This window comes from Mesoplodon densirostris, chromosome 2, assembly GCF_025265405.1.
Source record: "Mesoplodon densirostris isolate mMesDen1 chromosome 2, mMesDen1 primary haplotype, whole genome shotgun sequence".
In the NCBI taxonomy this organism is placed as follows: Eukaryota; Metazoa; Chordata; class Mammalia; order Artiodactyla; family Ziphiidae; genus Mesoplodon; species Mesoplodon densirostris.
Genome location: NC_082662.1, coordinates 136,796,460 through 136,820,774, shown reverse-complemented (window position 1 = coordinate 136,820,774; position 24,315 = coordinate 136,796,460). Strand labels below are relative to the sequence as shown.

Genomic DNA, 24,315 nt, shown 5'->3' with positions numbered 1-24,315 from the left:
ATCTCGTATGATCCTTTATATTTCTATGGTGTGGGTTGTAACTTCTTTTTCATTTCTTATTTTATTGATTTGGGCCTTTCTTTTTTTCTTTTTTTTTTTTTTTTTTTTTTTTTTCTTTTTGCGGCATGCGGGCCTCTCACTGTTGTGGCCTCTCCCGCTGCGGAGCACAGGCCCTGGACGCGCAGGCCCAGCGGCCACGGCTCACGGGCCCAGCCGCTCCGCGGCATACGGGATCCTCCCAGACCAGGGCACGAACCCGCATCCCCTGCATCGGCAGGCGGACTCTCAACCACTGCGCCACCAGGGAGGCCCTCTTTTTTTCTTGATGAGTCTGGTGAAAGGTTTGTCAATTTTGTTTATATTTTCAGAGAACCAGCCATTAGTTTCATTGATCTTTTCCATTGTTTTTTTAGTCTCTATTTCATTTATTTCTGCTCTGATCTTTTCCTTCTATGATTTCTTTTGTGTGTGCCTTTTAAGAGTGGAGTCTCTATTTCCCACAGCCCTCTGACTCCCCCCAAAATAAACCCTGCTGGCCTTCAAAGCCAAGCATTCTAGGGGCTCCCGGCTGGGAAGCCCAGTCCCGGCTGGGACTCAAAGCCCTTGCTTTTTGAGGAGAACCTCTGCAGTTTGTAATTAGCCTCCCATTTGTTGGTCACCAACCTGGGATATGGATCTTGACTATACCATATTTCCATCCCTCCTACCCATCTCTCTGTGGTTCCTTCTTTACATCTCTAGCTGTAGAAGTTCTTTTCTGCTAGTCTTCGGGTCACTTTCATTGATATTTGCTCTGTAAATAGTTGTAATTTTGATGTGCCTGTGGGAGATGAGCTCAGGGTCCTTCTACTCTGCTATCTTTGTCTCTCCCTCACAATATAGTCATCATGCTGTGCATTACATCCCCATAACTCATTTATTTTATAACTGTACTTTTTGACCCCATTCACCCATTTCATGCACTTCCCTACCCCCACCTCTGGCAACCATCTGGCTGTTCTCTGTATCTATGAGCTTGGGTTTTGTTTTTGTTTTTAGATTCCACATATAAGTGAGATCATTCAGTAATTGTCTTTCTCTGTCTGACTTATTTCACTTACCATAATACCGTCTAGATCCATTTGTGTTGTTACAGATGGCAAGATTTTGTTCTTTTCTATGGCTGAATAGTACTCCATTTTGTGTATATATATATACCACATTTTCTTTATTTATGTATCAGTGGACATTTAGATTGTTTCCATATCTTGGCTATTGTAAATAGTGCTGCAGTGAATATGGAGGTGCAGGTATCTTCTTGAGTTAGTATTATTGTTTTCTTCAGATAAATACCCAGAAGTGGAATTGCAGAACCATATGGTAGTTCTGTTTTTAATTTTTGAGGGACTTCCATACTGTTTTCCATAGTGGCTGCACCAATTTACATTTCTACCAGCAGTGCACCAGGATTCCCTTTTTTCCACATCCTTGCCAACACTTGTTATTTCTTGTTTTTTTGATAATAGCCATTATAACAGGTGTGAGTTGAATTTTGTGCTTGTGGTTTTGATTTGCATTTCCCTGATGATTAGTGATGTTGAGCCTATAGGCCATCTGTATGTCTTTGGAAAAATTCCTATTCAGATCTCTGCCCATTTTTTAATTGGATTATTTGTTGTTGTTGTTTTATTATTGACTTGTATGAGGTGTTTTTTTTTTTTTTTTTTTTTTGCGGTACGTGGGCCTCTCACCGTTGTGGCCTCTCCCGTTGCAGAGCACAGGCTCCGGATGGGAAGGCTCAGCGGCCATGGCTCACGGGCCTAGCCGCTCCGCGGCATGTGGCATCTTCCCGGACCAGGACACGAACCCGTGTCCCCTGCATCGGCAGGTGGACTCTCAACCACTGCGCCATGAGGGAAGCCCCTTATATGAGTTTTTTAATGTATTTTAGATATTAGCCCCTTACTAGATACATGATTTTCAAATATTTTCTCCCATTCATTAGGTTGCCTTTTTATTTTGGATGTTCTAGATACCAATCTTTTGTAGGTTATATGAGTTGCAAATATTATCTTCTGATTTGTAGCTTTTTATCACTTTAAGAAATGTTTTCCCTTCAAGTCACTACCTTTACCTTTCTCTGTAGAAGTCACTTTTGATTTCTAAAACTGTAGATTAGTCTTGCCTTGTTTTTCATTATTATTTAAGGAATCATGCAGTATTGTGCTTTTGATTTTAGCTTCTTTGCTCAGCTTTATATTCGTGTGATATATTCATGCTTTTTGTTGCATATTGCAGTAGTTTGTTCATTTTCATTTCATTGTGATATTCTTTTGGATAACTGTTGTAACAATCTGTTTATCCATTTTATTTTTGAGAAACATTTGAGTTATTTCCAGGTTGGGGCTATTTAGAATAATTTGACTATGAACTTTCTTATGCACATCTTTTGATATAGGTGTGCATATCTTCTGGATGGTAGTGCTGTGTTATAGGATATACTAAGTTCGGCTCTAATAAACACTACCAAAAGTTGCCTATGGTGGTTTCCAGTTTATACTACTATCAGTATAAATGCCTTTTGGGGTTCATAATACTTCTGGGATATAAGGCTTGATGACTTTGATCAGTTATGGAACATTTGGCCTTTATCTCTTCAGCCAATGCTTCTGTCCCTTTCTTCCTCATTTGGGACATAGTGCACCCATGTTAATTCTTTTTACCATGACTCATATATCTTTTATGTTCTCTTCTTCATTTTCCACCTTTTTATCTCTCCATACTTAACTCTAAATATTTTCTTCTGACCTATCTTCCATTTCCATAATTCTCACTTACGTTGTGTCTAATCAGCATGTCAAACTCATTCATTAAGTTCTTAATTTCATTTATTGTGTTTTTCCAGTTCCAGAATTTCCATTTGTTTTTTTTGTTTTTTGTTTTTTGTTTTTTTGCGGTACGCGGGCCTCTCACTGCTGTGGCCTCTTCCGCCGCAGAGCACAGGCTCTGGACACTCAGGCCCAGCGGCCATGGCCCACGGGCCCAGCCGCTCCATGGCATGTGGGATCCTCCCGGACCGGGGCACGAACCCGCGTCCCCTGCACCGGCAGGCGTACCCTCAACCACTGCACCACCAGGGAAGCCCCTCCATTTGGTTATTTTATATTCTGTAGTTCTTCTCCAGGACTCTCTATCTTGTCACTTAAGTTCTTTAACATATTGATTGTAGTTATCTTGAAATTCACATATGATAGTCTGTTATCTGGATCTGTTGTGGTTTGTGTCTTTGACCTTTTTTCCCCCTTTTGGTTTGAGGAATTTTGTCTTTGTTGTATACTCAGTTATTTTTTTAGTTAGTTTTGGACAGTGTGTGTGAAAAATTACAATGATTATGTCATCCTTGCTTTTGGCAGACAGTTAGGCTAAGGGCAGGTTACCCTAATCCAGCCAAGGATTGAACTGATTCAGAGCTAAGCTTCAGTCCTTGGAAGAGCCAGTATATTTTTGGTTCTCCTCACTCCTAGGGTGTAGCCCTTTGAAGTTACAGCCAAAAGCCTGAAGTGTTTTCCACAGCCCTCTTAGTCTTATGAGACTGCTGAAAGCTCTGCTCAGCTTCTCAGACTCCTAGGAGCAGCTTTCAAATTAGCAAATATCACCAGATGTCAGTCTTATCTTCTTGGATTGCCCATCTTTCCATGATTGTGGCTCCTTGTTGCCTTAGTAGCTCTTCAGTGCTTTTAGATAGATGTTCATAATATTTTACTCAGTTTTCCATTTGTTCTTAGCAGGAGATCTGGTTTTAAACAATTTAGTCTACTATTGCTTTAAGCTTGGCTTATTCTTTCAAAAACTGAGCTTGTATTAAGTGAAATAATCCAGTTACAAGAAGACAAATATTATATGATTCCACTTAAATGAAAGTGGTCAGATTCATAAAAACAGAAAGTAGGGTGGTGGTTACTAGGGGCTTAAAGTCCATTGTTTGCACTGTGGTTCACTCTTGGTTGTCACATGTTCTTTACCACAATATATATAAGTATTTTTAACTGAGTTTATTAAGTAGCTTTCCTTTCAGCCACATTGGTTTTTTTTAGCTGCTCCATATAGAAAATAGAATATGTACCACAAGTTAGAAATTCAGTGAAGTAGCATTATATGTGTGTTTAACACAGATTTACCTCTGTATGTTTAGACTTTTAAAAAAATCAAGAAAGAAAGAACAAGAATGAGGGAAAATAGCTATTTAAATAATGGGGACACAAAATAGCAGTTTAAATAGTGGGGACAGTTCTTCTCAATTAGCTTGTACCCCGGGGCTCTGAGTTTGCTGCTCCTTCACCTATGTTAAATTTACTGGAAGTAGTTCCTTCTTGAGGAATTTTCAGGGATAATTTTGACTATATACAATTTTTGCTTTACCTGCTGACCTTAGAACCCACTTCTGTTTTAAGCTTTAGCCCCCATGTAAAGAAGAGTAAATAATATCCCTTTTATTTCTCATTGGCATTGTTCATAGCACTATAGTCTAAATTTTATTTTTATATGTTTTCTGTCTCTCATGGACGATATTACTTTTTAAAGTCTTTGATTGACCTTTATCACAAGTTTATCTTTTCTGTGTTCTTTTTGAACATGCATACTATATCTAACATTGTTTTCCTTCAGTATAACATGATTTAAGATGCACAGTCACTTTCAAAGTTACCATCTTATATCATCAAATATTTCTTGTTAGTCAGAAATAAATTCAGAGTAGCAGTAAATCTTTTTCATTATAACTACATCTTGCTTTGCTTTCAGTTTTATAATGCATGTTAGGACAATATTGCAAATGCTTTTTTGTCTGGTAAGATGGTCTACACTGTATATAACTGTATATATATCATATATACCCACTTGTATCCCTGACCCTTCTAAAGTTATTGACAAGCAGTAAATAAAAAATAGCAAGTAGCAGCTTAAGGGGCAGAGGAAGGAGGAATTTATCTTCCTATAAGAGCAAATCAAATCTCCACGAAATTAAAAACAATTGAAATAGTCTCTTTAATATCCCTAATCTGTGCTGTTTCATGATTAGAACAAAACATCCCAAAAGTTTGAAAACCACAGAATTCAATATATTGATTACAGTTATTACCTCTAGCTTATATAATTTTATATCGGTGTAACTTAGCAATTTGAGAGGGATACTAGAGCGAGTGTATGTTCTTATAAAGGATACAGGAAGTGGCGAACTATTTCCTAGAGTAAAATATGAATTCCACCAAATAATAAAACTATCATTTGACACTTAAAACTAGAGGGAACTACACTAAGGTCAATACTTGGTCAGATGGATAATATTGTAACTTAATTCTAGAACCTCAAGTCACACACCAGGGTCTCCTGCTAAAAGGATAGTGTGAAATACTATCTAAGAACGGCATCAGCATGTTTTAAGCGAGTCATGTCAGGGAAGAAAGTTAATTTCATTACGCCTCCATTTATTGTTAAGTTAGCATATTTTTAGTACGCCTTTTGTTGAAAGCACCATGCTAGGTTCTCCACTAGGACAGTTGATAAATAGTTAAATGTTGTCTTAGTTCTCTGCCCACGCTGGCTTGACTTATATTCTTTGCTCCCTTTACCTAGCTAATGCTACTTTTTGCTATTCAAGACTTATCCCTGACACGGCTCCATTCTCACTGAAACTTACTTGTGTGTTATAACCTATTCCTTGGTGGCCTCTCTGTGCATTCTCAAGTGTCTAATGAGACATTCTTTTTAAAATTAATCTGGGCTAGTTATGGAAGAAAGCAGCCATGAGGCAAAATGCTTTTTTGTTTGTTTGTTCTTGTTATTGTTGTTGAAACTGCCTTTTTACTGCATTTAAAATATAATCCGGGGGGCTTCCCTGGTGGCACAGTGGTTGAGAGTCCGCCTGCCGATGCAGGGGATACGGGTTCGTGCCCTGGTCTGGGAAGATACCACATGCCGCGGAGCGGCTAGGCCCGTGAGCCATGGCCGCTGAGCCTGCGCGTCAGGAGCCTGTGCTCCGCAACGGGAGAGGCCACAGCAGTGAGAGGCCCATGTACTGCAAAAAAAAATATATATATATATATATATAATCCGGAACCTTGCCTCTGGTCTGAAGGCCCCACATGGTCTGGCTGGCTCTTGCCTCACCTCTGCCAGCACCATGCTTTTTTAACAGTGACGGTCTAACAGTATATTTCTCCTGCCCTCACCTTTCTTTTCTCCCCCTCCTAACTTTTAAAAATTCTGTTTAATGATTCCAGCATGCGAATTTCAGGTTAGGAAGGTAGGAAGGTGGTAAGGGAATTTGGGGGGAATAGTAATGTCTGTGAAGCATCCCTCATATGATATCTTACAAATGACGGTCTAGTTAACCCAAGTCTTGTGGGGTCTTTGCAAATGTAGGAAGTAAGGAACCTGAGTGTTGATGGAACATAGTTTTTCAGAGTTGATGCTAATGACAATAAGTTTTTCTTTCTAATATTACATCCTCCCCTAATAATGTAGGTGTTTATCCATCATCATTGGAACTGCTGCTCTTTTGCAGACTCTGACAGATACTTTGTCCTTCAGCATCTTCCTTTTTTGCTTACCTTGTATTAAATATAGCTTGTTTTTATTCCCCAGGCTGCCAGTACACCACTGAATCCTTTAAGTTTTCAGTGTGAATTTGTAAAGCTCAGGATTGACCTTCTCCAAGCCTTCTCTCAACTTATCTGTACTTGTAGTAGCCTCAAGACAAGCCCGCCACCTGCAATTGCCACAACAATTGCCATGACCTTAGGGAATGACCTCCAGCGGTGCGGTCGCATCTCCAATCAGGTATGTCTTAACTTTATTTTCAGTGCAGTTTTTATTTACACTTTAGAGGTTTTTGAGGTTAGTTGTGAGATGAAAAATTCTGAAACTTAAAAATCAGCGGTTTGACTCAGAGGCAACATCAAATACTTCTAAACTCATCTGTCTTGCGGAAAACAGGCTGAAGTCTTATTAAAATGACAGAGTGATTGATGATATCTCACTAGTTGCTACATATTTATATAAAGAAAAAGGACATACATTTTAAAGAAACTTTGAGATGTTTATAACTATATTATTTATTTTAGTGAAACTTTGAAGAAGCTAAAAATGCAGTGTTTTTTGTTTCTGTACATTATGTGTAAATTATAATCTTGTACACATTTGTAGTTTCATTTGCCATCTTTGTTAATTTTCTTTAATAGGGTTTATAAAAATGAATGAATTGAAAATGAAAAAGAGTTGAAATATTTTTTCATTTTTTTTTTGTTTGAGGATTGTTTTCTTATGTTTTGACTTTTGTGTTGTTTATACGACACAAAAGCATATTTGTTTATTTAGCATAATTTATATTTTTCCTTCTTTATAGATGAAACTGTCCATGGAAGAATTCCGAAGCCTTGCTTCCCGATATGGGGATCTTTATCAGGCATCTTTTGATGCTGATTCCGCAACTTTGAGGAATGTAGAACTGTATCCTAAACTTGCCCGATATTTCTTATTCTTTGGAAGTATTCTTTTAAATGTAGAATAAATATTTCAGATATGCTTAACTAAAATATTCATATACATTAGATAAGCCTACAGATTTACCATAAATAATAATTTCTCTTTTGAAACCTAGTATGAGCAGTATAATTTAACTTTTTTACTTCAACCAGGCTTTTTAAAAAGTGGTGACTCAGTGGTGGTCTTTTTCTACCTCTGGGAAGAGCATCCAAAACCCAGGTCCAAGCAGTGTTGAATACTTTGTGCTCGCTTGAGCTACAATGGACAACACAAAATATTTTTCCACCAGAGAACCATTTTCTGTCTTGCTTCACCTATCTTTTATTCACAGCTAACAACCCTAGTTCCCATCACCTTTATTAATGATATATTCAGTCGTTTCAGTCATCACTTATGTTCCCTAAGCCCCCTTTAAGTTCTCCGTATTTTCTTATTAGCAGCTTCAGATCCTTTTTGAAAGGAGGAAAGAGATAAATTGCTTTTAAGTTGCAAGACCTATAAATCAGTAATTCCTGGCATTTTGGTTTAGTGATTGAAAACCTGATGAATGCTATGGACCCTCTCCCCTAAAAAAATGCATATATGCACATATCCCCCAAAATTTGCATACCATTTCAGGAGAGTTAACAGATCCCTTGAGCCCCAGCCTAGGAACCTCCAGGGTAATCACTCTACAGACCCTTAGTGTGGTGGTTGTTTTAAACTTTCATCAGTGAAACCCCTATATCCAAGATAAAAAAGTTTCTGTGATTGAATCACAGAGCCTGTTGCTTGGTTCCTCCTTCCAACATTAACCTCTGAAGTACTCTTCCTGGAACTATCACAGACAACATATATCCCTTAAAAAGAAAAAAATAGAGCCACAGACTATTTGAGTCAATAACATGTGGTTACCTTCACTAAGAATATGATTTTCATCTTGCCTTATTTAATATTCAAATAATATAAAGTCTATAGTACATTTCTCTATTATCATGTATAATGTATAACCTTAACATAATGCAGACAGCAGCAGAGCTGTTTACTGATATCTCACGCAATAGAAGCCCTGATTTTGGATCCAGAATCAGCAAGGTATTTAAATAGTTTATATTACAGAACACTTTCAAATATGTTATCTTACCTAATCATCACAACATTGTTTTGGAAGAGGTTTTATAGAGGAAGAAACAAAGAGGAAGAACTTCTCTAGCATTTGCCTAAGGTCATATAGCTAATGACAATCCTAGATTTTCTGTCTCCATTGTTTACTTACCTCCTGTGTCCTGTTTTCTAAATAATTAGGAAGAAGTTCTTTGAATTTGAACACTTTCTTCTGGTATATTATAACTAAATTTTGGTGTAAAAAATTGAGTTAATAGTATAATTAAGCTTGAACTTGAAATTTTAATTCTTTGTTTTCCCAAACAAAAAGATATTCCTTTTTGCTTTATTAAAATTCTTCTCCATTCTCTAATTAACTGATTAATTGTTCAAAATATTTTTATTGAAGAATGGTCCATTATTTTTTCCCACTATAGTATTCTGTTTTAGAACATGCATTTTCAACTGTATAATATATTTCCAATCTAGTAAGGCGTGTGATTCCAAGATCAGCTTCCTCAAAGAGAACGTAATCAACAGAGCATTTTAAATTTCTCTATCCTAAAGCATTGACTCACCATTTTTTCCCAAGGCAGTACCAAAATCCTTTCCTTCTGTTTTAAAGTGCTATCTACTCTCAGACTAGGCCACTTAGCTACTTTTTTTTTAACTCATCTGATTCATTTTAATATTTCGATGACATACTAATTTTTACTTATTTTTCCATTTATCCTTCTTTGAACTATATTCATTTTCCCCTTAGACTTCCAGTGTTTTTGTTTTGTTTTGATTTTTTAAGCTTCTCCCTTTTAAATTTCAAAATGTTCTCTAACCTCCATATTTTTCACAGTCTTTACCAGTTAATTGATACTTCCAGGCTCACGCCATTTCTGATTATGCCATACTCATTTTACCTCATAGCACACAAATGTCATTGTACTGTTGGTTGACATAAGAGAAATTAGTATTTTTCTTGATTGATTTTTTTAACACATTGTCAGCAGAGATGGAGTGAAGGGAGTTATCTAGCCAGCTCTCAAATCCTACTCTCACTGTCACCCTCTCCACTTCCTACCACCTTTCTTCACTCTTCTCCATCCCGTTTTATCCCCTAAACCCACTCCCCTAGCCTTTGCCCTTCCTAGCAATGAAAAATTGGAAAAGAAAGATTGTACCTTGAAGGAGAGCTCTCTGGGTTTCAGTCGTACTGGTGTACAACTGCAAAGAGTAGATTCCTTCTGAAACTTCTCTTCTTGATACTATATATTTTGTGCCTTTCATATAAAGAAGGACCTGCTGCTAAAAAGAGCCTCAAGAGAGTGAAGCATGACATTGATAAAATTCACTATAGTTTTTACAAAAATCTGTGTATACCTTTCATAGCCTAGAAGGTTTTTGGGGAGAAGAGACCTTGTCTTATCCAACTTCGTATCTCTAGCAGCTAACATTGTGCTTGAGCCAGTATCAGTAAGTGTGGGATATGTTGGGATTTATGTTTATAATTATAAATATTATTATCTAGCTCATACCAACTTTTTAGGATTATTAAGAAAAAATATTTTGAGATGCTTGTCCTTTACATTTTTCTATTCTAGCTTTGCACTTAACCTTTATTTTTACTGCCTAAAATATAATGGAATGGCTTCTGGTCATGAAGCCATTCAAGTATGGGACTTTTCCTTCTATTGTAAACAACTAGAAACCTGGATAAAATATGCAAGTTTAAATATAAGTTTAGCTGTTTTCAGACATTGGACAACAGGGAGACCAGGAATGTAATCCCTCAGGGAAGGGACATAAATAAGGTAAACTTTACACTAGTCCTTGCTTTCCTCTGCCTGGAGGCACTTTTTAGATTGCCTTTCAGGGAGGAGTAACCAAAGTAAAACATGGTGGTCTTGCTTAGTTGAAGAGATAGATATCACGGTTCAGAGAACAGAGGAAGCTACAATTTGCAGGCCAAGTACAGGGGTGGAGGAAGCTTTCCAGAGGAAGACTGCTATGAATCTTTAGCTGAATGCTAAGCTGTACATATATAAGGTGAAATCCCACAAGGCCAGGCAAAAAACAGCTACTAGGGAGGGAATAATTACCAGGAAGCTGTAAACTGAACTGTTCCCAGAGCTTATGCAGAGCTGAGAAATGTTTGAGTTCCAACCGGCCAAACTGTAGAAACCTAATTGAACACTCAAGGCATTCAGAAGAGACACAAGAAGGGTCACACCACCTTAGTAATCAAGCTAAACTAGCCCTAAAGTGAAGACTAGTCTAGACCTGTCCTAACGAAGCTTAAGTAATCCTTCAAAGAGTCAGGATTATGACAAGTAATGGCTGTCCACCAAAACAAAATCTTAACATTCTTTGAAGACAACAAAATCCAAAAACTCAAATGTATAAGGTCCACAATTTTAGCATCCAATCAAAAATTACTGGTCATGAGAAGAAGCTGGAAGATGTGACAAATAACCAAGAGAAAATTCAGCCAATTAGACAAAAGACTCACAAATGACAGATGATGGACTTAACAGACTTGGACTTTAAAATAGTATTTTAGTACTATTAGTATTTTCAAAATTTTAAAGGTAGAAGATAATGAACAAATTTAAAGGTGTAAAAAGAAAATGGAACTTCTAGAGCATAAAAATGAAATATCTTGATTTTGCCTTTATTTTTGAAAGATAGTTTTGATGAGCATAGAATTCAAGGTTGATTAGGTTGGGTTTAACAATAGGTTAAATACAGCGAAAGAAAAGATTAGTGAACTTAAAGACATAGCAATAGAAATTATCCGAATTGGCCAGTGAAAGAAAAAAGACTGAAAAAGTGAACAAAGTTAAAATTGCCAGTGAGACAGTGTCATTTCTACTACTATGCATGTAACTGGAAATCTTAGAAGGAGGGGAACAAGGGACAGAAAAATATTTTAAGTGGCTGAAAAATGTTCATGTTTAATTAAAAATATAAACCCACAAATCCAAGAAGCTTAACGAACCCAGAGTGGCATAAACATAAAGAAAATCACAAGGCACACATTATAATCAAATTGCTGAAAACCAGTAATAAAGAAAAATATAAAGCAGTCAAAGAAAAAAGACTATGTAGAAGGGAATAAAAATAAGAATTTTTTACTAATTCTTACCAGAAATAATGCAAACCAGAAGACAGGTGAAGCAACATCTTTAAAGTCCTGAAAGAAAAAACAAAGTTAACCTAGTATTCTATATTCAGTAAAAATACCCTTGAATAATTAAGACTAAATAAAAACATTTTCAAACAAAATCTGAGAAAATTTGTTACCAGCAGACCTAGACCTGTACTATAAGAAATGTTAAAGGAAGTTCTTCAGGCTGAAGAAAAATTATTTGAGATGTAAATTCAGATCTACAAAGAAGAACACTAGGAATGGTAAATATGTGAGTAAATAAAAAAGACTTTCCTCATTTTTTACTTTTTTAAAAAAATATTGCCCATTTAGAAAAAAATAACAATGCATTTGGGAGTTTATTACACGTAGAAGTAAAATGTGTGACGTGAGACAAATGACGGGGGTGGGGGTTGGAATTAATACAGTAGTAAGATTCTTACATTTTACATCAAGTATATATTATTTGAAGATAAGTTGTGGTAATGGAGGATGAATAAACTCTAGAGCAACCACTAGAAAATAAATAGGCCAATAGAGGAGGTAAAATGGAATACTTTAAAAAAAAAACCTCAGTTAATCCAAAAGAAGGCAGGGGAAGAGAAGGGAAAAAAAAACAGTGAACAGATGAAAAAAGTAGAAAACAAATCACAAAATGGTAGATTTATACCCAGTCATAAGTTATTACAATAAATGTAGATAGTCTTACTCTAAGTAAAGAGATTATCATACAGCTAAAAAAGCAAAACCCAACTATAAGCTTACCACAAGTAACCCACTTTATTATTTATTTATTTATTTATATCTCATCTTAATTCATAGGTTTATTATGAGGTTTTTTGGGCTGCTTATTTTTTTATTTTTTTAACGTATTTATTGGAGTATAATTGCTTTACAATGTTGTGTTAGTTTCTGCTGTTTAAAAAAGTGAATCAGGGCCTCCCTGGTGGCGCAGTGGTTAAGAGTCCGCCTGCCGATGCAGGGGATACGGGTTCGTGCCCCGGTCTGGGAGGATCCCATATGCCGCGGAGCGGCTGGGCCCGTGAGCCATGGCCGCTGGGCCTGCGCATCCGGAGCCTGTGCTCCGCAACGGGAGAGGCCACAACAGTGAGAGGCCCACATACCGCAAAAAAAAAAAAAAAAAAAAGTGAATCAGCCATATGTATACATATATCCCCATATCACCTTCCTCTTGTGTCTCCCTCCCACCCTCCCTATCCCACCCCTCCAGGTGGTCACAAAGCACTGAGCTGATCTCCCTACTATACTGCTGCTTCCCACTAGCTATCTGTTTTATATTTGGTAGTGTATATATGTCAATGCTACTCTCTTACCTCCTCCCAGCTTACCCTTCCCCCTCCCTGTGTCCTCAAGTCCATTCTCTTTGTCTGCGTCTTTATTCCTGTCCTGTCCCTAGGTTCATCAGAACCATTTTTTTTTAGATTCCATATATATGTGTTAGCATACGGTATTTGTTTTTCTCTTTCTGACTTATTTCACTCTGTATGACAGCCTCTAGGTCCATCCACCTCACTACAAATAACTCAATTTCGTTTCTTTTTATGGCTGAGTAATATTCCATTGTATATATGTGCCACATCTTCTTTGTCCATTCATCTGTCAATGGACATTTAGGTTGCTTCCAGGTCCTGGCTATTGTAAATAGTGCTGCAATGAACATTGTAGTACATGTCTCTTTTTGAATTATGGTTTTCTCAGGGTATATGCCCAGTAGTGGGATTGCTGGGTCATATGGTAGTTCTATTTTTAGTTTTTTAGGAACCTCCATGTTGTTCTCCATAGTGGCTCTATCAATTTACATTCCCACCAACAGTGCAAGAGGGTTCCCTTTTCTCCCTACCCTCTCCAGCATTTATCGTTTGTAGATTTTTTGATGATGGCCATTCTGACTGGTGTGCGGTGATACCTCCTTGTGGTTTTTTTTTTTAAGTATTAATCATCTGCTTTTTTTATTATTATTTTTACTTATACAGCAGATTCTTATTAGTCATCAATTTTCTACACATCAATGTATACATGTCAACCCCAATTGCCCAATTCAACACATCACCATCCCCACCCCCCGGGGTTTTCCCCCCTTGGTGTCCATACGTTTGTTCTCTACATCTATGTCTCAACTTCTGCCCTTCAAACCGGTTCAGCTGTACCATTTTTCTAGGTTCCACATACATGTGTTAATATACGATATTTGTTTTTCTCTTTCTGACTTACTTCACTTTGTATGACAGTCTCTAGATCCATCCATGTCTTAACAAATGACTCAATTTCGTTCATTTTTATGGGTGAGTAATATTCCATTGTATATATGTACCACAACTTCATTATCCATTCATCTGTCGATGGGTGTTTAGGTTGCTTCCATGACCTGGCTATTGTAAATAGTGCTGCAGTGAACATTGGGGTGCATGTGTCTTTTTGAATTCTGGTTTTCTCTGGGTATATGCCCAGTAGTCCTCCTTGTGGTTTTGATTTGCATTTCTCTAATGATTAGTGATGTTGAACATCCTTTCATGTGTTTATTGGCAATCTGTGTATCTTCTTTGGAGAATTGTCTATTTAGGTCTTCCGCCCATTTTTGGATTGGGTTGTTTGTTTTTTTGATATTGAGCTGTGGGAGCTGCTTGTATATTTTGGAGATAATCCTTTGTCAGTTGCTTCATTTGCAAATATTTTCTCCCATTCTGAGGGTTGTCTTTTTTGTCTTGTTTATGGTTTCCTTTGCTGTGCAAAAGCTTTTAAGTTTCATTAGGTCTCATTTGGGTTTTTTTTGTTTTTACTCTAGGGGGTGGGTCAAAAAGGATTACTCTAGGGGGTGGGTCAAAAAGGATCTTGCTGTGATTTATGTCATAGAGTGTTCTGCCTATGTTTTCCTCTAAGAGTTTTATAGTGTCTGGCCTTATGTTTAGGTCTTTAATCCATTTTGAGTTTATTTTTGTGTATGGTGTTAGGAAGTGTTCTAATTTCAGTCTTTTATATGTAGCTGTCCAGTTTTCCCAGCACCACTTACTGAATAGGCTGTCTTTTCTCCATTGTATATTCCTGCCTTCTTTATCAAAGATACGGTGACCATTTGTGTGAACCTACTTTAAATACAAAGATACAAATATATTAAAAGTAAACAAAAGGATGGAAAAGGAGCCCTAAAAACTGGCATGACAGTATCATACAAAGTGGACTTCAGGACAAAGACTTGATAAAGAGCTACATTTTACCATAATAGGGGATCAATTCATCAAGAAGACATAATTCTTTTTTTTTTTTTTTTTTTGCGGTACACGGGCCTCTCACTGTTGTGGCCTCTCCCATTGCGGAGCACAGGCTCCGGACACACAGGCTCAGCGGCCATGGCTCACGGGCCTAGCCGCTCTGCAGCACGTGGGATCTTCCCAGACTGGGGCACGAACCCGTGTCCCCTGCAGCAGGCGGATTCTCAACCACTGCGCCACCAGGGGAGCCCAAGAAGACATAATCCTAAACATTTAAATACTTAGTGACAGATCCTCCAAATATACAAAGCAAAAACTGACAACTGAAAGGAGAAATAAATCCACAAATTATGGTTGGAGTTTCTAACACTCCCCTCTGAATAATTACTAGAACAACTTGCAGAAGATTTCTTAGGATATAGAGGACTTGAATAACACTACCAGCCAACTTGACCTAATTGACCTGTGTGCCCTACCAACAGCAGCATACACATTCTTTCCAAGTGCATTTGGAAAATTTACCAAAGTAAACCATATGCTGGGCTACAAAACAATTCTTAGTAAATGTAAAAGCATTGAAACTACATAGAATATGTTATCTGATAGAATTAAATTAGAAAATCATCTCTGGAAAATCCCTAAATGTTTAGGAATTAAACAAGACTTCTAAACATTCCAATTGGTCAAAAAATCACAAGGGAAATTAGAAAGTAAGTTAGACTGAATGAAAATGAGAACACGACATATCAAAACTTGTGTGATGCAGTTAAAACAGAGCTCTTAGAGGGAAATTTATAACTTTAAATGCATACATACACACACAAAAGAAGGTTTAAAAGTAATAACATTAGTTTCTATCATATTAAAGCAAGAAAAAGAGCAAATTAAACTCAAAGTAATTAGAAGGAAAGAAATAGTAAAGATGAGAATGCTAATCAGTGAATTATAAATAAACAGTAGAGAAAGTCAATGAAACCAAAAGCTGGCTCTTTGAAAAGATCAATAAAGTTGATAAAACTAGCTATTCTGAACAAGGAAATAAGAGAACATAAATTACCAATATTAGAAATGAAATAAGAGTACCATCATAAATCCCATAGATATTAAAAGCATATTAAAGGAATAAATAACTTTTTGCCAATAAATGTGATAGTTGAGGTGAACAGGAAAAATTCAAATATTCTACATAGACTTAAAAATCTTTAACAAAACATGTACAAATTGAACCTAACAAAACTCTAAAGGATAATACATTAAAACCAAGTAAGGTTTATTCTGGAAATTCTAGGTTTGATATTAGAAAAACAATCAGTGTAATTCACCATATTGTAATATAAAGGAAAAACTAAAGTCGAGGACTTGCTAAGGATTTCAAGACTTAGTATAAAGCTCCAGTAATTAAGACAATGTGATATGGGCTTGAGGGTAGAATGGAGAGACCAAAATAGTTACATAGGAGTATTACTTGATTTTTGACAAAGATAACAATCTGTTTTTTCAACAGATTGTGCTGGAACACACTGTATGGGGGGAAAGAATCTTGACCTTACCTCACACCATACATAAAAATTAATTCCAAGTGAATCACAGATCAAACTGTAAAAGATAAAATTCTAAACTTTCTAGAATGCTACTTGGGAGAAAATCTTCATGACCTTGAGATCAGCAAGGATTTTTTCAGGACACAAACAGCAGTACTGTACAGAAGAATTTGTTTAATTGGATTTAAAAATTTAAACTTCTGCTCTTTGAAAGATGCCATTAAGAAAATGAAAAGATTGGTTGCAGGGTGAAATATTCTCAAACATATTCTATCAGAATATTAAGAAAACCATTCAACTCAAGATAACCCAATTTTTAAGAATTGACAAGAGATTTGAACAGACACTTCAACGAAGAAGATATGTTAATTCCAATAAGCACATGAAAAGATGCTTAACATCATTAGGTATCAGAAAAATACAAATTAAAATCACAGTGAGATACAACTAACGCCCACTAGAATAGCTAAAGTTAAAAAGCCCTTTAATACCAAATATTAGATGTGGAAGGGCTTGAATTCATACATTTTGGGGACTGCAAAATGATTCAGCCACTTTGGAACACTGTGTGGCAGTTACCATATGACCACCAGTTCTATTTCTACTTACTTAAGAGAAATGAAAACATATTTCCACAGAGACCTGTACACAGATTTTCTTAGCAGCTTTATTTGTAACAACAAAAACTGGAAAGAGCCAAATGTGTCAACAGGTGAGTGGGTAGATAAATTGTAGTATGTTCATACAGTGGAATATTACTCAGCAATATAAATGGATGACCTGTTGAAATATGCAAAACACATTAATGACTCAAAAATGTTGTGCTATAAAGGAAACCAGACACAAAATATTATATATAGTATGATTGCTTATATCCAGTATTAGGAAACATCTTATTTACAGTGATAGAAAGCTAATCTGGTTGCTGGGGGCCACAAGTAGGGATTGACTAGGAAGGGTGCATTTTTACGATTTTGTAACTTATATCTCAATAAAGTTTATTAAAAATAAATAAAGGAATACTCCTTTTGTAGAGGGTGGAACAGTATATTCTGATTTTATACCCTTTTATTAGCAGGTCACTTTGTCAGAGACTTAAATCTTTATGCTTTATTGTGTGGTATAGTTTTCCTCAAAGTCTATCACTAAATGAGGTTCAGTTCTTGTTTTAGTAGAACTTAAAATATAGTACAGAGTAGGGAACAAAGCTTTGGAGCCAGGCAGATACACATGTACATACAGCTAGGAGTACGTATGAATATAGACATGTTCTTTCATCTCCCTGAACCACATATGCATAAACTATAGGTAAGTAATAATGCCTGTCTCTTAGAGTGGTTGTAATGGTTAAATGAAAACCTATGTAAAGTACCCAGCTGAAGTACCTTGCACATAGTAGGCGTTAAAAGGATAATAAGGGAATAATAAGAAGTGTTCACCCAACATAGTTAAGTTACCTATATTGCATTTTCAAATAGCCCTCTTGAAGTTTAGTTAGAATGCAGGAGTTTGCCACCTTTTCCCATTTAGAAATACTTTCAGAAATGTCTTTGGGTTTGAGGCAGTAGAAAGAAAAGAAATCTAGGTAAAACTTTTTCCAGCATGCTCTATATGCTACTTCTCTGCTGAACATTCTTGTGCATTTCACCTGCTTTCTTTAGATTCATGCCATTTCTCCAGTTATGAATGCCCTCCGAACTTTCCATCTCTTCAAATCTTATCCATGCTACTTGCGTAGTGATTTTTCCAAGACCGATCTCTTCTGTGGCATTCCTCAGCTCCCTCTATATTCTGATTACTTGCATATCTTTACTGGTTATTTGGCACTTGTCTGCTGACTTTATTGATAGTTTACCTTTTCAAATGCCTTATGTCTCTTGCACCTCATGGCAGGGACAAGGTTTAATTAAACATTTTTATACTAGCTAACAACCAAAGTGATTAACACTTGTATAATTTGAAGTCCGGTCTGGATTTGAATTCTAGTTTGTCGCTTACTAGTTGTGTGACTGAAGGCGAATTACTTAACATCTCTGAGCCTCAGTTTTCTCATCTGTGAAATGGAAGTAACAGTGCCTACTTCATTATTTCAAAGATTAAATGAGAGTGTGTGGAAAGTACCTGACACATTTTGACATTAAATTAGTTACTATTGGGCTCCCCTGGTGGCTCAGTGGTTGAGAGTCCGCCTGCTGATGCAGAGGACACGGGTTCGTGCCCCGGTCCGGGAAGATCCCACCTGCCACGGAGCAGCTAGGCCCATGAGCCATGGCCGCTGAGCCTGCACGTCTGGAGCCTGTGCTCCGCAACGGGAGAGGCCACAACAGTGAGAGGCCCGCGTACCGCAAAAAAAAAAAAAAATTAGTTACTATTTTGGTTGATTGATTGATATTATTTTTTGACTTCAGTTTCCAGGAATATGGATCTACAGGAGCAGCCCATGCTGATAGTGAATATGAGAGAAGAATGATGTCTGTATATAATCATGTCTTGGAGGAGGTGGAATCACTCAATCGGAAATATACCCCTGTTTCTTATATGGCAAGTCACATTTGTTTTATTGAGTTTTATTATGTGGAAGTGAGTTTTTATCTGTCTCTGGCACTTACTGTGTGTGACTTCAACACATTAACCTCTCTGTGACAGTTTCCTCTGTGCCTGTTTTTGTTTGTTTGTTTGTTTGTTTTCTTTTGCGGTACAGGGGCCTCTCACTGTTGTGGCCTCTCCCATTGCGGAGCACAGGCTCAGCGACCATGGCCCACGGGCCCAGCCGCTCCGCGGCATGTGGGATCCTCCCGGACCCGGGCACGAACCCACGTCCCCTGCATCAGCAGGCGGACTGTCAACCACTGTGCCACCAAGGAAGCCCCCCTCTGTGCCTGTTTTGTAACAGGGTTAGTACAGTACCTACATCATAGTATTGTTGTGAGGATGAAATAAGATAATCCATGAAAGCACTTAGCACATCTGTAGCTGCTACATAGTCACACTAACATGTCAAATCTGCTCTACCAGAACGCAGATAAAACTTTTATTTTTCCTTTTTTAACAATTTAACTAAAGTTGCAATTGTTCTCAACCTTGGCTACACATTAGAATCACTTTGGAAGCTATTTTAAAAAAAAATCAAGGGCTTCCCTGGTGGCGCAGTGGTTGAGAGTCCGCCTGTCGATGCAGGGGACATGGGTTTGTGCCCCAGTCTGGGAATATCCCACATGCCGCGGAGCGGCTGGGCCCGTGAGCCATGGCCGCTGAGCCTTCGCGCCTGGAGCCTGTGCTCCGCAACGGGAGAGGCCACAACAGTGAGACGCCCGCGTACCGCAAAATAAAAAAAATTAAAAAAAAAAAATCAATATCCAGGCCCCACCCAGACCAGTTATCTTTGAATCTCTGCGAGGCCCAGACATTAGGTATTTTTAAAAGCTCCCAGGTGATTCTGTCATGCCACCAGGGTTGAAAACTATTGGCCAATTAAAATAGAAAGAACTGGGCTTATTTTCTGACCATCAGTAAATCAGTTCCTGCCAGGTGATGCTACTGCTGTCCTTTAATACTCATATCCACTTAGCCTACTGAATCTGCTACCTTTGGCACTGTTGAACACCTGCTGTTTATCCCCTGACTTCCCAGTCACAGGACAGACTGACACTCTCACCCAGATTTCCTCCTCTCTGTCTGGCCATTCTCCAGTGTTGTACTGAGCTCAGGTTCCTATAACAAAATAGACATAGTGGCTTAAACAACAGACATTTCTTACAATTCTAGAGGCTGGGAAGTCCAGACTCAGGGTGCCAACCAATTTGTTTTGTGGTGTGGGGTCTCTCGCTGGCTTGCCAGCTGCTGCTTTCTTCCTGTGTTCTCACATGTTGGAGAGAGAGGGGCTCTCTTCTCTCCTTCTCTTCTTATAAGGGCACTGATCCCATCACAGGGGCCGCACCCTCATGTCCTCATCTAAACTTAATGACCTCCCAAAGACCCTCCTCCAAATATCAACACATTGGGAGTTAGGGCTTCAACATGTGAATTTAGAGACAACAGCACATTCAGTCCATAGCACTGTCTTTGAACTTTACACCCTGGAGAGTTTCTCTTGCCCTGCCTACACATTGGATACTGGTATTTCCTGTAGCTCTCTTCTGCCTCCTGCTGTTCTCATTCTGAACTCACCATTTATCAGGTGTTCTAGAAGAAATTGACAGGATGTGTCATTAAAGAGTTAAATTAGATTTTAAGGTTAGATAATTTCCTTTGCACACTGCTTTCCACGTAAGATTGTCAATACATATTTGCTGAATTGAAATGACACAGGTAGCTATTTGATACTGAGATTGGTTGCTAAGGAAGATTGTAAAGATTATCTTTGTAGGAAGTAGACATATTTATGTGAGACATTGATTAAATTATTTACATGTATTTCCTCTAAGCTCCACCCTAGGAAATTAAATAGATGCCAGATAGTACCTTGAGTTTGATAGAGTTCAATCCACTGCATCTAATGGAAAGAATGGGAATTTTCTGCCCAGTAGGTACGCAATACAGAGGGTCAAATTCTACCTCTGCCACTCAGCAGGCATGATTTTAGACAAATTTCTAATACACTTTTCTATGATATGGAAAAATATCTACCTCATAGGGTTTTTGTGAAGTTTAAATGGAATAATGCCTAATGCCTGGCACAGTGCCTGGCCTGGCATATAAGGAGTGGTTAATAAATGTTGATTCCCTTTTCCCCCTTTCCAAATTGTATTTTATAGATTTGATACTTTCTGAACCCAAAATTCAGTTTAACAAGTATTTATTGAATCCTGTGAATAGAAAAATGACAAAGAGGCTCTTCCCTCAAGTTGTCCATAGTCTGATAAGAAAGATTTTGTAAACAAATACCATACAATATATGTGCAGTAATAGAGGTCTGCACAAAGTAGAGTTGTAGCACAAAAGAGAAAGTAATTCATGTCAAAGGATAGGGGAAATGGGGTGAGGGTGCACATCAGAGAGAAAAGGTATTTGCATATGAGTTTTTCAGGCAGATAAGGAAGTGTAGAGAACTTCAGGCAGAGAACATGTTCAAAAGCAGAGGCATGAGGACTTCCCTGGTGGCACAGTGGTTAAGAATCCACCTGCCAAAGCAGGGGACATGGGTTCGAGCCCTGGTCCAGGAAGATCCCACGTGCTGCAGAGCAACTAAGCCCCTGCGCCACAGCTACTGGGCCTGTGCTCTAGAGCCCGTGAGCTACAAATACTGAGCCTATGTTCCACAACTACTGAAGCCTGCAAACCTAGAGCCAGTGCTCTGCAACAAGAGAAGCCACTTCAATGAGAAGCCCGCGTACCGCAACAAAGAGTAGCCCCCGCTCGCCACAACTAGAGAAAGCCCACGTGCAGCAACGAAGATCCAAAGCAGCCATGAAGATCCAACGCAGCCATAAATAAATAAATAAATTTATTAAAAAAAAAAAAAAGCGGAGCATGAAATAGCATGATGTCTCCTGGGAACAGTGTGTTATTGCTGCAGCATAATGTGCAGGCTCGGGACTAGAGAGGTCGGTGGAGACCAGATGACAAAAGTCTTTTAACACAGTCTTAAGGAGTTTGGACTTTATCCCATAGACAATAGGGGCACTCTTTAGGAATTTTAAATGGGTGTGGGAGAGAAGTGGTTAAGCTAAGACTGTACACTATTATGTAGAAACAGAACAGATAATGGCCTGGAAGGCATGAAATTAAAGAAAAGAAGAGTGGTTACAAGACTTCTGCAGTAATCCAAGGTAGGGGCCAAATTGATAAAGTGGGAGCAAGAATGAGAAGAACAGATACATAAGAAAGATTATTCAGGTGTAATATTTTCAAGGCTTGGTTTTGGTTTTTTGTTTGTTTTTTGTTTTCTTTAAATTAGATGTGAGAGGATGGAGACATAACCTCTGGGTTTCCAGCTTAGGTGACCAGGTACACAAATGGTTGATCCTTGACTGAGACAGAATACAGAGGGATAGTGGAAGAAGGTGGTTTCATTTTTAAACATGTTAAACATTGGCAGTTAGATAACAGGTTTGGTGTCAGAAGGAGACAGGCTGGGATGCATGTAAAGTTGAGGTGTCATGAGCATATAGATTCTTAAAGTCCTGGGAGTGAAGAAAACTGCCTGTGAAGAACAAATGGACTGAGAAGACAAAAGGACTAAGGAGAGCATCAACACTGAAGGAACATACAAAGGAAGAGAATCTTAGGAAAGAAGATGGAGAAGGGAAGAATCAGAAGTGAGGGCAGGGGCCGTTAAGTGGAATTTCATGGAAAAAGCATTATATCAGGTGCCACAGAAGTGTCAAAAAATACAAAGGCTGAAAAGTGTTCGGTTTGGCAATGAAGGGAGTATTCATGATGGGATAGTCCTCTTACCGATTTACTAATCATGATATGTGATTTCACATCTCCAGACTGGTACTTTGATAGTAATCTGCAACTAACATATGTGTTGAAGTGTGCCCAAGGGGCTAGTGGTCTCAGAGGCAGTCCTGCTTTCCCAGTGGGGAATTGCAAAATCTGCATCTATTCTTTTAAAAGGGAAAATGGTACCTTTTTGCCTGGGAACAGCCTGAGGTCACTTGTGGTCCTCTAAGTCCATCCTTTAAAGATGTTTCTCTCCTTAAATACTGTTGTGGCATCAAAGGTTCCACCACAAGTAGGATGTCCGGGCAAACGCATCTCAGATCCCTTGTTGCGAGAAGATGAATAGTGCTGTTTTAGCAGTTAAACCTGAGTAGACCCAGTGTCTCTAAATCTGTGTTGTGGTTATCTCAAGTAATAGACCTGGCATTTATATTAGGAGTCTGTCAGGCACAGAATGTTCAGTAATCTGAAACCAATGAGGAATGGATTCTTCTGGCTTTTAGCCTTAATGCCCTACTTTTTAAAAATGTTTATAGCAGAGGCACTAGGTGATACCCTGCTTGGAAGCAGGAACTTAAAAGGACAGACAGCATTGTATAGTGGAATAGTTTTCAGCCTATGGTATTTTGGGGGCCACTGAGAGAGGAGTAGACTGAGGAGGGGATGGTAGACCAAGCAGGAATGGTTCTGGGTCACCCAAAGTTACAGGTGTTCCAGTACTGTAATTTTTTTTTTCTATTAAGTTTGCAAATCATTGGTGAAATAAAACAAAATCACTGAGTGACCTAGTCAGGTGACCTAGGTTCCAGTCCCAGCTTGTTCCATTAGCTGTCTGGGTGACCTGTGTCATCAGCAAAATTGAGGGTTAGACTGGGTGATCTTTAAAATATATTTGATGGTATCACAGGTGTATACTTATCTCCAAACTGATTAAGTAGTATGCATTAAATATGTCCAGGTTTTTGCATGTCAGTGGTACCTCAAGAAAGTAGTTAAAATAAAATAAATAAATAAATAAAATCTTTGAATTCTTAAATTTTGGTTCTATGACCCCTTTCACTAAGACTCGAAAGATTCGTTAGAGTAGTTCTATTCCTCTGCAGTTAAGCTGGGATTTTCAAAACTCAGTTAAATTTGTGAAATAGATTTTAGAAAGAAGGTGTTTTATTTAAGTTTCAGTGATCTATAAAGTTGGACTATATGGTAATCTGTAATCTGAATTCCAGTAAGTTTCCACCGTTGCTCTCTCCCTGGAGACTCATGGCCACATGGACAGGGAGGCCACCTGGTAGAGATGGGATGAAGAATGAGGCAGTTCCAAGCCAAGGTTCCACGGGGATTTGGACTCGAGCCTCAGATGTCAATATTTTGCTCTGATTTTTTACCGTATACATGCTTTTTATCATATTTTGTC

At 38.0% G+C, this 24,315-nt stretch overlaps 1 protein-coding gene across 2 annotated transcripts in view; it reads left to right on the top strand.

The window, feature by feature from the left end:
- INTS7 (integrator complex subunit 7) overlaps positions 1-24,315 on the top strand; it is a 90,605-nt gene that overhangs the window by 59,577 nt on the left and 6,713 nt on the right. For both annotated transcript variants that reach the window (XM_060090933.1, XM_060090934.1), the window contains 4 exons: positions 6,622-6,816; positions 7,382-7,485; positions 8,527-8,595; positions 18,923-19,055. In XM_060090933.1, the coding sequence (XP_059946916.1) occupies positions 6,622-6,816; positions 7,382-7,485; positions 8,527-8,595; positions 18,923-19,055 (501 nt within the window). The remainder of the gene's footprint in view (positions 1-6,621; positions 6,817-7,381; positions 7,486-8,526; positions 8,596-18,922; positions 19,056-24,315) is intronic.